General features: G+C 27.6%; 1 protein-coding gene across 4 annotated transcripts in view; it reads right to left on the reverse strand.

Annotated features, from left to right (window-relative positions):
• LOC136974653 (AP-1 complex subunit gamma-1-like) overlaps nt 1-18,246 on the reverse strand; it is an 81,413-nt gene that overhangs the window by 17,828 nt on the left and 45,339 nt on the right. For all 4 annotated transcript variants that reach the window (XM_067269584.1, XM_067269587.1, XM_067269585.1 and 1 more), the window contains exons 10-16: nt 15,276-15,331; nt 13,535-13,648; nt 11,534-11,674; nt 10,085-10,139; nt 9,785-10,000; nt 9,558-9,685; nt 4,596-4,700 (exon numbers count right to left, since the gene is read on the reverse strand). In XM_067269584.1, coding sequence (XP_067125685.1) covers nt 4,596-4,700; nt 9,558-9,685; nt 9,785-10,000; nt 10,085-10,139; nt 11,534-11,674; nt 13,535-13,648; nt 15,276-15,331 — 815 coding nt within the window. The remainder of the gene's footprint in view (nt 1-4,595; nt 4,701-9,557; nt 9,686-9,784; nt 10,001-10,084; nt 10,140-11,533; nt 11,675-13,534; nt 13,649-15,275; nt 15,332-18,246) is intronic.

Raw genomic sequence — 18,246 nt, forward strand, 5'->3', positions numbered from 1 at the left:
ATTAAGGGGTAAAAATATCCTGATTTTGAGTTAATGAGTTTAATACCTGATTTTCTCAAATTTTTCTGTAGAACCAACTGTGGCTGTAAATTTCCTGTTATCAAGCCACTTCTCAAAAATGTTTTCTTTATAGAATTATAAGATATTTCCAAGAATATCTTATTTCCTTTATAGAATATGTTCCTGCTGTTTATATGTTGGAGTGGGTAAACTGCAAGACACTATATATATATATTGGTTTCAGAAATTCATAAAACTAAAAGTTTTTGATTTTTATGTTCAGTTTATACTTCAATCTAAATTAAATTTTAAAAATATAACCTTAGAAAAACTAGAAACAATACTTTCGGGCAAAAGTATTACAACAGTATTTTGTAATATTCAGATGGATTTATAATAAAACAATTAAACTTTAATGAATAAAACTGTAATGATCAATCTATTTGGATGTTTTTGACATATCATGGGAACTACCTGAACATATTTTAACCAAACTTAGTATTATGTGGATTCAGGAGAAGATTCAAATATATAAAATCTCAAAATCTACTTTATATAAATTAAAAACTGTAACAGATTTCTATCTGACTCTTTGTCTCGATGTTTGCTAGATGACAACACACATGAATTAGCAGATGTCCATCAAGCAATTATGTATAAGAAAGCTGTACTATTGAAGTACAGTATTATGTTTAGAAAACTAATATTAAAAAATGTGATTAGAAAGAAGTTGAAAAAAGTGACATCACTCTGCTAGATGGCATTAGATATATGCATGACAGATTTTTTTAAAGCATTTTGTATTGTGTTCATGGTTAGTTCGGCCTAACTATATTGGTATAAGTTTTATTTATATCTATATGTAAAAAAGTCATATTGGAAGAACTAGCTGGGGCAAGTGGGATTGAAAATAGAATCTGCAAAAGATGAAAGTAATGTTTAATGAATTTGTTATCAAAAAGATTATGACAAACAGAACTGAGATTGAAGAAGTACAAAATTATATTTAATTGGGTCAAGAAATAACTATGATAACAATATGAGTGAAATAAACAGAAGAATTGGATGGAGTACATTTGGCTAAAGTAGCATAATTCTAAAACGGAGCATACCACCGTGTCTGAAAAAAAAAGTATTCAACCAATGTATTCTACTAGTACTCATATATGGAGCAGAAACATGGAAATAACATGCAAAACAATACAGAGGCTACAGACAATACAAGGATATATAGAAAGATGCATGCTGGGCATTACAAGAAGAGACAGAAAGTGCATCATCTGGATATGAAGTCAAACAAAGATATATATCATTGAGGATCAAATGTTCAAAATGGCAATGACTGGACATATTGTTAGAAGATAATACAACAAATGGTCTATAAATATCCTAAACTGGTACCCACAAAGGATCAAATGCCCAAGACAAAGATCCAAGTATGATGGAGTGATGAAGTAAGGAAAGTGGTTAGCATAAACTGGAAAACTAAAGCATTGAACAGGAAAAAATGGCAAAGATTAGAGGAGACTTTCATCCAGCAGTGGATTGACAGTGGTAGATAATAATAATGATGAAAAGTTAAAATATATATGTTTGTATGTATGTTAGGTAAAGACTTCTATATTATTCAACATATCTGCACCAAATTTGGCATGAATATTCTCCAATACTATAGAAAAAATACTGTGGGAGTCCCCACACCAACCACTCCTAAAATCCATTCCATCTTAACTACAGTCCAAGCAATTCTTTGTTTTGCAGTTTCATTATTGTAAATACTCAGATTAATAAATGTACAAGTTACTAAGACAATTGTTTTTTTTACCATTCTGTCTAACTCAAAGTTCACCAATCCCAATTCATAAAATGTATCAACACAAACCTTCATATGTGTAATGGTATATTTAACTCAAAATAGCTTTGAAAGTATTAATTTTTCAGACAATCTATCTATAAGAAAGAACATATGTTACAAAAGTTTTTGAAAATTAGTGGCCATTGATTCATTTATTCATTGGAAATTGGAAGATACTAAGAAACAAAACCTGATAGCATTTAGAGCTCTAATAAGAGTAATATCTCATTCTTCAAATAAATATGATAGAAATAGTAAATTTCAATTAATTAAAAAGATTACCTACAAAATGATTTTCGTAAAACATAATACAGTCAAACCTTAGGTTTTGAAAATTTATTCCTAAAAGTTGTTCAAAAACCAAAATAAATTTTCCCACAAGAAATGTACTATCCTGTTCCCAACCCACAAAACAAAACCTTTTTTTTTTTTTTTTACCTTTTCATCTGTATTTCATGCATAAAAATGCCTATAAAGGCAATATAATATTATATATAAAGTTATTTTATATATATATATACTTATTCTATTTATATATCAAAAGCAAAATGTTCCATCAAAGCCAACCAAAATCAAAACTAAAACTAACACTTTACAAAGAAGTGCTATAAATAGACTCAATTTTGACTGCCAAGATGAAATATAACCAAATCAATTGAGACACACAAGAAGTACAGTACTTTATCCACACTTTCCAAAATATTATGTTGCAACTAATTTGATTTCAATTTAATTTAAATTAATTAATTTTATTTTTAGTTTCAGTTTCAGTTTCAGTGTAAAGGCTAGTTTTAATATTATTTTATTTTTTAAAATTTAATTATTAGTTTTAGTTTAATTAACTGGCTACCTACTATTAATAAATATATAATATTATATTAATAGACTTTTATCATTTAATTTAACTGAAGCATATTTAAACACAAATTCTTAAATGTCATTTATATTACATAAATATCAATTAATGCGGTTTTTATTAATTAATTTGATTTAAGTTCAACTGTGGCACGTACTGAAAAACAGAAATAGTATCTTTCCCACATGTAAAATGTAATTTAAATAGCAATGTCATTGATGATTTATTATGCGATGCAAGGTAATCTCAGTGCCACTAACATCTGAACTGGTAGTCCTGTCATTGATTGGTCAGGTTATCTACTCTCTAACACAGGAAATATAGGGAGTTGACCATCAGTGACTATCTCTGCCGAGTGGCTTGTTTGACAACTGGGGTAAATATAGGGTTCAAAACTTTGTTTGTAAACCAAATTCTTTGAAAAGTGAGGCATTTGAAATCCAAGGTTTGACTGTACATAATATAATTAAAGCTTCATTATATAATACATCAGAGCAAAAAAAGTCATAAATAAATCTGAAATTCTAATAGGGAAATTAACAGCAAACCTAGCAGCACTGTATGTAAAGAAAGCTAGAGGTTAAGAGATGGCCTTTAGTAATGAGTTTATTAAGAAATGACAAAGATAAAACTGATAGGTTTTCAAAAGCGGGAATGTATGCATTACAACTATCTAAAACGTGAGGAATCCTATTACTATATTGATTTTCACATATCAATAGCTATAAGAATTAAAAGGCATTACAAATCAGTAGCATACGGTCAAAGAAATGTAACCAACTCCCTTATGCAATTGGCATGAACAATGAAGTAGAAATTACTGAAATACACCTGCCATTATAGAAGGGTGTAAGATTAGAAATCCTATTAAAATGCTGGAACAAATATATATTTATGAACTATCAAAATATATAAACGTTGTGGAGCAAAAATAATACAAGAAAACTGGACACTGATATTAGGTTTAGACTTAAATAAGCTAGTTAATAGACTCAAAAAAGGACACTGAATAACATATGTAACAGTAAAAACATTTTTGATGATTTAGTGTATTAAAGTTACATAATAGTTAAAATTAATAGTGTTTAAAATTTATTGGAGATTAAATTTTAAAAATTAAAGAATAATTTAAGAGATTTTATAAATTTTAAGATTTTAAATTTGGATGTTAAGGATTTGAAAATTAAATTAAATTTTAGATTTAAATGTTTTTTGTAATATTTAAACTTAGATGTAAATTTAAATTTAAAGAGTTTGTTCTAAGTTTTAAATTCAATACAAATTTTAACTTTTCAAGCTGTTCTATTTAGTTTAGGTTATGTTCTGTATGCTGTTCTTAGAATATATAATATAAAGTAGTTTTTACTGAAGATGGCTCAAAAGGAGCTGAAAACATTTTAAAATTAAAAAAAATTACTATTTGGTAGCGTGAGATTCAGGGGACCATAACTATTTTTAAAGTGGCTAAATTAACGTAACATTTAATAATTTAACGAAAAGATCATTTTTTTTTTAGTCGTGAGTCACGACAGAATCTTTGTTCATTTTTGAGGGAAGTTCCTGTCATTTACCAGGAGAGATGTTAACTGGAAATTCACAGCAGCTTTAACAAGCAGAATTCCTATATATATATTATTACATATTATTATCACTTTGCCTGACTAGGTGATAGCAGTATTCATAATGATCGGTCAATTTGATAAATTAATCAATATTTATCATACTGCATGCCCTTTTTGGTCATTATTCATAATGACCGAGCATTATGAATAATGTCTGATTAATCACTTTGTCCATAACATATATATCATCAAGTTTTAGTAATAGAAATAAACAACTTTTAAACGTTTTTAAAATTAAATTACATAAATCAAAAAGAAAAACCTTAAATGATCGTGCTTGGAGAAAAGTGTTGAAAATTCCACTGCCCTCTGTTGTAACTCCACATTCATGTGACCACCAAACATATCAATTAATTTTTTAACTCTCCTAAAAGATAAATAAAATTCTTTTAAAAGTATACAAAATTATTAAATTTTGTGATAATTTTTAAATTATATAATTACAATCTTATTATTCAAATTATGAACACACAAAATTTTAATCATAGCAAGTTTAAATAAAACTAGAATACAATATTCAACCCAAACTTATTTTGTTATTCACTTAAACTTTTTTAAATGTAAACCAATCAATCAGATATATAATATAAAAATTAACAATAATTTTGAAAAAATTTAGTAGAAAAATTATAGTTATTTGTTAATTCATTATTATCTTATGAAAATTAAAACCTATTAAAATGAAACATCTACTCTGATGAATATTTTGCTAAATATATTTTATTCCATTACAGAGCAAATAGGAATTACTCATGTTCCAATTAAAATATGTTTCAGTTTTTTAAAATATCTGTCACTGCTAAGACCAGAGTGGAGTTGGATTGTTAGAATTGCCAAATTACTGGATATTTTCACATTCTTGCAGACATTGTTATACATTTTATACCAGCATATAATGATGTATGTTTTCCATTTGTTTATATATGCTCTTTAATCAGTCTGAAGATAATACAATGCATGACTATACCATATTAAAATTAATTAAAAATCCTACAAAAATGTTAACATATTATTGTACATAATAAACATTTTCAATGGAATCATTATAAACATATAATAATACTGTGCATATAATATTTATTTACCAGATACACATACAAAGCTACACATGCTCTGAGTATGAGAATTGTTTTTATATATGCAGTCCTTGCATGGCCTGTAGAAAAGAAAATTTATCAGTCATGCATGTTACCTGAATACATAGCATGTAACATATGTACAAGTTCTATTAAAACAATGTTCATTTACCACAATACAATGCAGACTATGTATAATTTACTGTAATCACACTGCACAAAAGTTTAAGGCCCTCCTAACTATTTTTTTAGATAACAATAACAGTTAGCTTCTGGCACCCTCTAAAAAGTAGCCAATAATCCAGTCACTTTTTTCAAAGGATGCTGGATAAAATAAACTTCTACTCTGATATAAAGTTGACCTGTCATAAAACCAAGAAATTTATTTATATGGATCAAATAATCAAAAATTGGTGACTTGGGTGGATATACAATATGTTTGAGCATTAGACAAAAATAGTTGTTCAGAAGAAAGAAAAAAAGGAAGCTAATTTCCCTGGGAAAAGGAATTGATTCCCAGGGCACCTATTCTGAGCACTTCTGGTAACTCAATGAGAGTGATTCACAGGACATTCGATAAGTCTCTTTAGTGAAAAGCAGTTAATGAACCTTAGACAAATCACTATTCTCTGCTCCACATTAAGTGGGTTTCGCTATGGGTAGTTGGTCGAGATGCGTCTGGGTTCCATGCTAACAATAGCTGTTACACTTTAACCAATCACAGTTTAGTTAACATTGTATTTTTGCCATGTGACTGCAACCCAGCATTTTCCAAGTGAAGCACATGTTTTTAGTATTCAGTAGCCTAATTTTTTGTAAAAATGTCATCAAAGAAGAGATAATACAGCCAGCAAACTACAACTTGACATATAACTTAATATCTCAAACTACAACAGCAGTTTAAGATATTAGTTAAAACACTTTGGCTCTAGCCAGGGTCAAATTTAGGCATTTCGAGGCCCTCAAAACTATGTGAGACCCCTTACCAACCCTTTACAATTTTATACAAAAAAGGTAATTAACATAAACATATTAATTTTAATCATAAATGTTTTATTGTTAAAATGTATTTGCAACATATTAGAAAATAAGGTACAATTCAAAAAGGAAAACACTAAACATTTCGTTTTCGTCACTTTTCAATGGCAAAAAAGCTACTAAAAGTTAAGAAAAGCTACCTATAAAAATCAAATAAATTTTGTATTAAAAAGAAGAAATCACTAGAAATATAATATAAACAATATTGGTTATTAATATAATTAAATACTACACATGTGAGATAAGCCAAGGGTCACGAGGCTATACCAGGGACCACTTACTCAGCATGAAATCAGTAAGATTCGACCTCAATGTTCTAGGATGGCTTTATCGAGCTTATATAGATCCAGATTTGGAAAAATTGTGATCTCGTCATGACTGACATCAGTTAATCTATTATCAGCAGATTAACATGTGAAACAAAATCTATAAGATCTAATCCAATAGGAGGGTTTCTCAATGAATGGAGCATGACGTGATACGAGACTAAATGGCCAGTCATTTAATAACAACAACATTTAATAAAAGTTAAATGAAACAAAATACTTCTCTAAACTAATCTATGCACATGACAGCGTGTTTACATAAATGTATCATATTATACTACCTTCACAATATAAGGCTTATTCTTGTCTTTGGTTGTCGTTACATTCTTTATATTGAGAAGAGAATGTGAATCTTGAAGCCTAACCTCTATGTGCACATTATAAAGTATTGCCGACTTCTATGTGGTTGTCTCTTCTGGAGATCTATTATGGCCAGTTCAGGTTCTGTTGACCTTCGATGAACTGTGCAAAAAGGTGGGAAATCTATCCCTTTTTATACAGATGGCTGGTAACTGACTCATCATCATAGGACAGTGAGAAGTTTTAGTCAGCCTATAAAGGAAGTTCGTTTCAGAGAAAAGAAGGAAACGAAAAATGTACTGTACATCCTTTTGTATGAAAAATTATCAAAGAAATAAAATATTTTGTGTGTGAGACCTGCAGATTAATCCCTTAATCTGCAGGTCTCACACACAAAATAAAAAATAAAGTACAGTATATTTTGTTGGTTTGTAAAAAACAAATTATTACAAAATTTGACTTCAATTTTCTTTCTTGTAGAAATTTTTTAGCTCCCTTGAAACTCGAGGCCCTAAGCTCAGCTTACATAGCTTACTTGAAATTTGGCCCTGGCTCTAGCTTTTCTCATAATTCATTGCATAAATGTAATAGTAATGGCTTTGAAAGATGATAAAGTTCTTTAAAGCGTGTATCATTCAGCTGAAAAGCATTATCTTGAAGACGAAAAACTAAGATTTATGACATCCAATACTAATTTTCTCTATCTCCAATTGCTTGTGAAGTAATATCATCCTTACACCTAAAGTTGCCATGCTGTTTTCAGTTTTGTTACGTTCCTAACAGCAGCTCGAGAGTGATTGATAAGAAAAGCTTAGTCATCACACGTGGCTATCGGAACTGAAAATGAAACGTACGGCTCGAAATAGATTTTCACAGTTAATTAAACGTGAATCACATGGTACTGATAGAAACTGGTTTTTATCATATTCGTTAGCTTAACGATACTACTCAGAATAGGTCCAGATGACACTTATAAACTTCAGTGACAGTTTAAGAATCAAATTAAAACAAAATTGACTGTCACCAACAAAGCAGTAGTGGGATCTTTGAAAAATATGTCAAATGGAGAGACAAAAAAAAAAGAATTGCATCCAAGCCTTCAGACAAAAGAGTCATATCTATTCTTGCTGCTTCTCATGAACTGACCCAGAGAGTTAAGTTCAACTAAGATGTGTTCTGTTTTCAATAATCAAACTGTTTTCAAGTCCTCTCATCATCTATCAAATCATCTCTCCATTGCCTGTATTCTCTTCTGTCTCAACACATCCAGCCTGACTTCATCTACACAAGTACTTATTAACCTCTCATCCATCTTTGAGAAGCTCACATGCACATGCAGGTATGCATGCACACATTCTCTCTTCAAGAGTTATGCAGTTAATGCACTTTTATATGTTACACAGTGAGTAAGACACATGATATAAAGAAACTTCTTTAATGCAAATAAATTTGTCTTAGAAAAGAAATCTGAAGTCTAGTCTCCTGACTCTAGTATTAGTCCACAAAAAAGAGGTTAAAATCCTCCACATATGTGTTTTGAGTATGTCAGTTTTCTCAAAGAAAAAACTAACTGGTATCAGATATCCTAATGTTTTATAATAATCATTAATCCAACTACAGTACAGCAATGTACTTCACAATAAATATGGATTTAGTTAATTGTAAAAAACTGATTGTAATTAATGATACACCAATCCTGTAAATTAATATATATTTTTTTTTATTCAACAATTTTTGCAACTTCTTCGAATAAATGAATATGATCTGTTTTACATAAGCAAAATGGTGAAAAATTCTCTCCTTCACAATAAATTAAAAATTATAGTTTGTAAGACATCCAATAATCCAGTCAACAATATTGTTATAGCTATAAATAAATCATTTTTTAATCTATATATAGTTGTATCAATATATTTTTGCTTTTATATCAGTTAGCAGAATTACAACAAATGATCAGTTAGTATGAGTTGAGCTTGTTAATATTATAAGAATTTTTAACTTTTGAAATTCTTTTAATACAATCTGAATACAGTTATTATTCTGATAAACAACTAAATGAATATAATGATGAATTCTACACTATGAATTATCTGATGACACAATAAAATATGTCAGAACATTAGCAAATGCACTTCATTTACAATAAATAGCATTAAGATTCTTAGATAATTCAATATCTGAAATGTAAGTTTCACATATTTACATTATATGATTAATTTTTATATTATGTATGTCACAGTATGTACTGATTCACAAAACTTTTCTGATAATTGTACTGAATATACTATCATTTTTCATTAGTTGGTGATTTTTAAAATAATTTTATGATCTCATCATTTTATAGATTATCAAATTTTAAAGCCAAATCATAGTTTTCTTCAGAAACATTGGAATAAGTAAATTATAGTTAGTGATAATGATTTGTTACTATTGACTAATAATTACCAGAAGAAGATTCAAAATTAAATTTTATACAAAACTTACGGAGCACAAGATGAATATCGAACACTGAGTTTCATCAAAGATGTAATAGCATACTCCCTTGTTACTAGTGTCATATGAATATTTGTTAGAAGTTTTTCATATAAATCAATAACTTGATCATCTGTAACCTACAAAATAAAATTAATTACTTCAAAATTTTGGATTACTTTTTAATACTTACATCTTATATATGTGTATATAAGTGTGTGCAACAATCTATTACATACATTTAAACTTTCTAAATCTGGCCCATCAGTAGAATTCAAAAGATCACCATATTCACCAAGACACCAAGTAGTCACTTGTATTAAAGGTTGATTGTTGTCCAAATCTCCTGATATGTTTTTCCATAACTGTTGAGTCGTATATGCATGTAAACTACTTGTTTCGGATATAAGTTGTATAAAATTTCCAACCACATCATCTCGAACATAATTCCCTGTCTAAAAACCATATTTTAATTTTCTAATCTAAAGCAAAATTGTAAAAATTTTAATTTCAAAAAATTTCACATTAAAATTACTTACAGTTACTAATACTTTAATCATGGTGTCTATATGCCACTGTTTGTTAGGTGCATATCTAAATAAAGTAAAATATTCTCATAAATAAAGTGAAATCAAATTGTATTGGGATATAATAACTAAAAATAATATATGTATAATTATAAGAAATTATCATCATCATCAATAACAGTATACAAGATGATATTAATATAAAACAAAATTATTTTTTTTTATATTTTAATAAATCTACAAGTAATATCTGAAAATGAATCATATAATATCTTAATAATAACTAAAAAAGTGTTATTTACATATACTGTATTTTTATAAACATTTTTATGAACACAATATTAAAATATTATGTCCATAAAAATAAAATATATTAAAACATTTTCTTATATATATTTAGAAATATAAATTTTCAAAACTAACTAATTCAGTTTTGGTTCAGTTAAATATTTAAAATGTTTAAATACCATATGATTATAATTATACTTTTCTCACAAGAAATTACAAAATTTTGACAGAAATTTTTAAATGTTATGATTCTATTTAAAAGATTTATGATATTTAATTAAATAAATTAACTTTTAGGAAGTGGAAACAGAGTTCAGACTTTTCTCTTAAAATATCATAAGTAGGCACAATTTTTGATAGACAATCTAAGATTTATACTGTTTTGTTTGTTTATATAAATATGTTTTATAGACAATAGTTTCTTTTTAAGGAAAAAAAAACAGTTCATTCATATTTATTATAATTTATTAATGATTATTAACAGAACAGTTCCATAAAATAAAAAATAAAAAAAATTCTTTTAATACAGATTCACTGGAAGATTACTAGATCAATTTTATGAAGTTATGAGAAAAATTTCATTTTTTTCTAGCATTAAAAATAAAATGCTATAATAAGCCAAGAAATTTAACATCTTAAAAGTTAAAATTAATATGTAACTAAATAAAGTCCATTCGATAACCAGATGGCCAAGGAAATTACAGCATCAGCCTACAGTTCTGGGGACATGAAATCAATTATGCATGAGCAGTCCTAGGAATGTTCCATGTTACCAATAATATCTCATCATCTCTACATAGGCTTAACCAAACCCATAACAGGTGCAATTAAAAAGGCCCTCTTAGCACCACAAAAAGGAAAGTCCAATTAAAAAGTCAATTAAAAAATTTCTACTAAATACATTTGCTTTAACACAAAATTAAATATGATACAATTTATCAATTAAACTGTAAAATAAATGAAACAGATAAAATATTTTGTCCAATTAATGGATAACAGAGTTCTGATGGAACTAATCATGCTGACATTAATTTTTATTTAAAACCAAATAGCTGATAATGCTATAATCTATTAAAAATTCAGTGAATTAATTTTTTAAAATATACTTTAATTAACATTATGATATTGTGATATTTGTATGATATAATAATAAATAATTTTATCAAAACTTACAATTCAGCAGCAATAAAAAGGTTAGAAGAACACTGTGACTTGAACTCTGGATCAGCCTTTTCAAGAAAGACCAAAAGCTCTTTTGTTGTACTCTGAATATTATTAGTATTAATAAGAGCAAAACAAAGTTCCATTGCACGCCTAAAATGACAAAACAAATTTTATTGCAAACTCGATATATTTTTACACATTATATAATTAAACTTGAAGGATGTTCAAAATGTAAAATATTTTTCCTTATATATAAACTATTTACTGTGTATATCAAAAATATGCTACTTGTGATCTAATTCCTTAAATCAGTTTAAAGCAATAAATTTAATATTATGATAGAAAATATAGTGTAACTCATTTACAAAATTTAGATATTGTATCTCTCCTGTATTAATTAATAATACAATTAACATAAAATTATACAAAAATAATTTTATATATATATATATATATATATATATATATATATAAAATTATTTTTACATATTCACAATATTTCCCTATATATTATATAATTGATTAACAGAACTAACAAAATTTAGTGGATGTATGAATATATATCAATTAGCATTTGTATAATTTATAATGTACATTTGATACAATACTCATATTTGGTCACAACAGGGCAAGAATGACAAATAATAAATAATGCACACAATTATATGTAACTTAAATAAAACTAATACATTATTTTCAACAAATATACTTGTCATACAAACAAACAGAAATCTTAATTCAACGCAGGGAAATATTTTATTAAATCTGAATCCTCAATCATAGCAATACAATATAATATTAAAATAATTCTAGAACTAAATTATCAAAATATAGAAATATTAATTTATCAAATGTATTCTCAGAAAATTTTAAAAATTTTTTATTTTTATCATTAGTTAGTAAGTCAAAAGATAAGACTAATATCTTAATATTAATATTTGGGTTAAGGATTTATAATTTTAATCACGTTTTCTCAATTCTAACAATACAATTCATTTATTATAAAATATATTTCTAAAAGAAGTATAAACATAAAAGTTCTAAATACATTAATTTCATAGAAGAATTTTCAACTTTCATTCAAGAATATAATGAAAAATATACAGAATATGTTTCTTTCTAACAAATGTGGTAAACATAATTTATTTCAATTATGTATAATATGATTGTAATATGATTTTAATAAACCTTTTTGGTATTTTAAAACCTTTCAAGTTTTTAATTTCTTCTTGAAATTTTAAAATTAATATATACATAATATTTTAATATATTAATATTTCAATACAGGAGAGTCCAAAAGTAGGTATACACTTGTTATTATGGAAAAAAACATACAGGGAGAAAATAGAAAGAAGAAACATTTATTTTTATGTACAAATTAAATCACAAATAAGGAATATGAACTAATAAAAAATAATAATAATAATAATAATAATAATGAACACCAAAATTTGTATTTCTTAGATTCTCAACTGTATACCTACTTTTGCATCCCCCTGTATATTAATTTCTTGATATTCATTACAGTATTATATTGCAAATATAATACTGTAATGTAAAATAATATAAAATTTTAGTTAAAATCTAGATTTAAAAATATAAAAATAGTCTAGTTAACTATTCTTTTATGGCTGATCTTAGTGTTATAACTTGAGCTTAAAGAACATGAATTAATCTCTTGTAGATAAGATTTTAAGTACCAAAGTTTTAGAATAATTCAGATGCAAATTAAACAAATATTTGCTGCTGTTGCCCAAGCATATAGATGATTATTATTAATCTTTCAGAAATAAAAGATACTACCTGATACTTAAATATTCAAAATGACACATTTTGATATAACTAAAGCAGTACAGTGATATATACTAATTGAATATTACATGCTTTAAGTCCAACAGTAAAACAAACTACAAATTTTTTTCTACTTTATCAATTAAATTATAAATAATAAAAATTATTTTCTTGTTTAAACTAACATATTACATTTTGAACATCCCTTGTACTACTTACTTTTGAACAGATATATCAGGATCCTTCAAACAATCAATTATTGTTGTGCGATGTCTTTGAACAGCATTATAATCAGCTTGAACAGTTCTTAATAAAGTATTTAATGCCACGTACCTGAGAAGAAACTAAAATTAATATTTTAAATTTCTTGTACTCAGCATAAACATTCAATACTTCAAACACGTTTAATAAATTTCTCTAGTCCAAATTTTTACCTAATTTATGCTGTCTGCTATTTCACATTAAATTAAATAAATTAAAATTAAATAATTAAATTTACATATTAACTTTACATATTAACTTTTTATTATTATAAGTATATAAATATATTATTATAAGTATAATTTCATAGTAAAAATAAATATTTACAAACAGATAACATAAAGAATCATTGATTTCATTTTATTGCATATTTGAAAGTCTGAATAAACATGCTTTCATGTCAGATAGTTAAAAAATAAAAATAAAAAATGGAGATAGAATACAAGTGTCAATTTCAAATTTAAAAAAATATATAACTTAAAACAAAAACTAAAACATGAAAGACAGAAAAAATAACATTTTACTTTCATATTATCCTCATTTAGAAGTTTTAATATATAATTAACGTATTACCATAATTTCCTGTGAATATCCCACAAGCTAATCTATGTTTTAAAGTGAGTTTGAAAGCAGGATCAGGTTATGTGACACTATGCATCATCTGTTTGTTTTTAAATTGCAATATGAACAAACCCAAAAGCTTTTCCTTTGTCTAAACTTACTAAGAGTGTCTTAAAAATTGTGAAAAATTCCTTATACAACTTTCGTATTCATCTGACATTAAGACTTTTTCTGAAACCCCAAAGTTATGTATATGTGAGCCCAGGCCTGACGAAAAAATTTATTCAAACAAATTTTTCGATAGAAAAATCATCCAAGAGATGATTAAACCTGCTCCCACAGACTTGTTTCCTTTCAAGAACCAATGAGTGAACATTTGACTATTGGTCCCAAAATATTAAAAATCTTAACCAAGTCATGGGAAAAACCCAGGAGGAGCCCCCCTAATAAGAGGGAGGGGGTGATGACAATTTGGAGCAGTCGTCATCAACCTTTTTCCAAAAGTGTGTATTCCGACCTGCTGTTCCAGCCATTGTCACTTGCTGCCGCCCAAGATGACAAAAAAAGGATTACCCTCCGAACTGAGTTGCCAACCTTCCATCGATTTGTGCATCGATACATCTAGGACTTATGAGTGTTTTAAGGTATTTATCATCTTGCGAACTTACTGTGAGCGCTCTCTCTCAGTCAGGTCGCAATAGGTTTATCCCTCTCTTTTTAGCAATTGTGCTAAACATCTATATTAAATTTTTTTAGCCATTGTGCTAAGCTTATGAAATGTCATAGAATTTGTAAATAATATCCATCAATAAACGGGTACTTTTTGTTAAGTGATAACTTGTGGAGTGTACTTCCTCTGGTCGTTTCCATCCGCCTCCATTCCTGGTTCGGAAGCCCACGAACGCAACCGCTCGTGTGATAACTGATGTAATGGCCGTCGAGATTTCCGTGTCCAGCAACACGGTGGTGTCCATCCTGACCAGGCATCAAAGAGGTGCCAACCCTGCGATCACATATATGTATGCCTACCCTTTAGTTGTTACCCATTTTCTTTATGTCATACTTGATTAAATTAAAATTAAATTAACATATTGTACATTTATCACTAAATGAAGATATTTTAAAATATATTTATTACCTGATATTTTTATCAGTATTTAATAAAAATCTTCCTAAAATATTTACACCTAAAACCTAAAAATAAATTACACAATATTTAATAATAATAATAATAATAATAATAATATAATAGAAAAGTTATTAAAATTATAAAAATTGTTATGAAATTCCAACTATCCTAACCAATAATATGTGTATTTATTATTAAATTTAGATTATTTGTTTTCTATGATGTTTACATAGTCAAATCTTTTTAATTCAAACACCAAGGAAAATGCAAAAGCTTCAATTAATCAGATTCAATTGTATTTTGGAAATAGATATTTTTAATATTATTGGTAAAATGTAATAATTCAAAAATTTCTTCTTTTTTTTTATGTGTAAAATGATTTTATGCCCACTTTTAAGCAAAAGGGTCATATTTTAAGTGACCCTTTACCCTCCGAACTGGGACGTTCAGAGGGACCAAAAGTTATCACTTTTAAGCAAAAGGGTCAAAAATTTCCTTTTTTTTTATGTATAAAATGATTTTATGCCACTTTTAAGCAAAAGGGTCATATGATGGCAGTCTGTGTCATGGCATTGGCTGCTACAAGAAAAGGTTGGTGTCAAGTGTATAAAGTATATGTTTTTAATGTCATATTGTCAGTCATTTTTAATGAAGAACTGTTTATCTTTGAGTTGTTTTATCATCTGTCTCTGGCTGGAATTTAAAAAGAATAAAAGATTTAAATTGACACAAAATTGTTTGTTTGGTCATTATTTTTAAAATATGTAGATAATTCTTGGGACTATATGATTTATACAATAATATGATTATAACAATGAAGAAAAGCTAACATTAAAATAATGCACTTCTCAAAAAGAATATAAAACTTCAATAATCATTCATATTCTATTGAATTATATGCAATTATTAAAAATATACATAAGAAAAAATAATAAATGTCAAAATTATATATTAAATTGTCAAAACAATCAAAATATATTTAATAATTATACTTATATTGTTATTATTGTTATACATTAAGGAGATGAATGCATCTATTTCAAATTCTACATAATCATTTTGTAAAAATTCATATTACTGTTTGTAAATATTTATATGATAATGCATGTTCATAGGCATAATTGGAAATCAATTTGTTTGATACTTCAGTATACACACAGAAATAAATATGATTTAAACATTATTTTTTTATTTTATTAAATTTAATTTAAACTGCATGAACAGCTATAGGACCTCAGGTGCAAAGCTATTTAACACTTATATTTTGCTTATGAAATTCTATGAATGCATAAACTCAAATACAATAGTCACCACTGAACTTAGACCAGGCCGCAGTTAACATGTCAACCAATAAATAGGTTTTAAAAGAAGTAGCTTTGATTCATTGCATGAATGTTTTACATAATTTAGAACAAATATACAGTAATTAATCTTCATTTTTGCTAAATATCAACTTGATATCTTGCAGGTTTAACAAAATTGAGCCAGTCAAACTTGAGTCACAGGCATCAAAAAACATAGACCACTGCATCACCCGTCAATAAACATAGATCACTGCATGTTTAATATTTTGCATCACCTTCGCAGCCAAAACACCTTCCATACATTTCAGCATGCTGTTGACTAGGTGTTCACATTCATTTGCCGTTATGGAATTCCAGATAGATAAGATGGAAGCTTTTAGTCCTTCAACTGTCTGATGGTGTGTTTTTTGCAGACATCTCTTCATAATATTCCATACATTCTCAATTGGTGAAAGATCTGGGCTGTTGGATGGCCAAGAAAGAACTTTATGTTCTTTTCTGCAAGCCACTGTTTTGTTTTTCTGCTTGTATGATATGTGGCCCCATCTTGCTGGAAAATGCAGTTATATTTGGATATAGCTTTGCTATGAATGGAAGTAAATACTGTTGTAGAATGTTAATGTATTGCTCTGAAGCAAGTGTTCCATCAATAAATGTCAACTGACCCATACCCCTGGTGCTCAAACATCCCCAAACCATAAAACTTCACTGAGTGGTATAACAATGATGGCTCATTAGCTTGACTGGCAGATCGAATGACATGTTTATTTTTGTCTGTTGTTGATAATTCAAAGTTTGATTTATCAGACCACAGAATTTCATGCCACTTTTGTTGAGACTAGGAAAGATGTTCTTTGGCTTACTGTACCCGTTTCTTCTTTTGATGTGCTGTTAGCAAAGGTTTTTCACGTGCTGCATAGAACTGGAAATGCATTTCTTGCAGTCTCCTGTGTGTTGTCAAAACAAATACAGTCTTTCCAGTTGTATCATTCCATATTATAGTTACATTCAATATCTGTGGCATGGCAGTTGTTTTTTATGATTCTTTTAAAATTCCTATCATCAACTTTTGAAGTTTTTCGCTGATGCCCAGCAGCTTTGTTAGGTATAACATAGCTGTGGTTAGTGTAATAAATAATAATCTGGTGCACTGTTGTCTTGCTTAGCATTAGCTCTATTCTAATAGCTCTCTCAAACATGCCATGATTTTGTTTAGCAATGATAGCATTCCTTAAATCTTCTGAAACAGCTTTTCCACTGGTCATTGTAGACAAAATGCAAAGGTTGTAAATAAAACTAAAAAAGCACCTTATAGCATTCACAGGATTACAGTAGGCTAAAGTGAGGCTAAAATAATCAGTTGTTTCAGAAATACTGCAATTGTAACATTATTTAAATGAAAATTATCGGCTGGTCTATGTTCATTGACATGGGTGATGCAGAGGTCCATGTTTTTTGATGCCTGTGGCTCAAGTTTGACTAGCTCAATTTTGTTAAACTTGCAAGATATCAAGTTGGTACTTAGCAAAAATAAAGATTAATTACTGTATAATTGTTTTAAATTATGTAAAACATTCATGAAATCAATCAAACTACTTTTCTTTAAACCTATTTATTGGTTGACATGTTAACTGCAGCCTGGTCTAAGTTCAGTGGTAACTACTGTATTTTTCAAG

The sequence above is a fragment of the Centruroides vittatus genome, unplaced genomic scaffold (assembly GCF_030686945.1).
Source record: "Centruroides vittatus isolate TY-2023 unplaced genomic scaffold, ASM3068694v2 contig_352, whole genome shotgun sequence".
Taxonomy (NCBI): Eukaryota; Metazoa; Arthropoda; class Arachnida; order Scorpiones; family Buthidae; genus Centruroides; species Centruroides vittatus.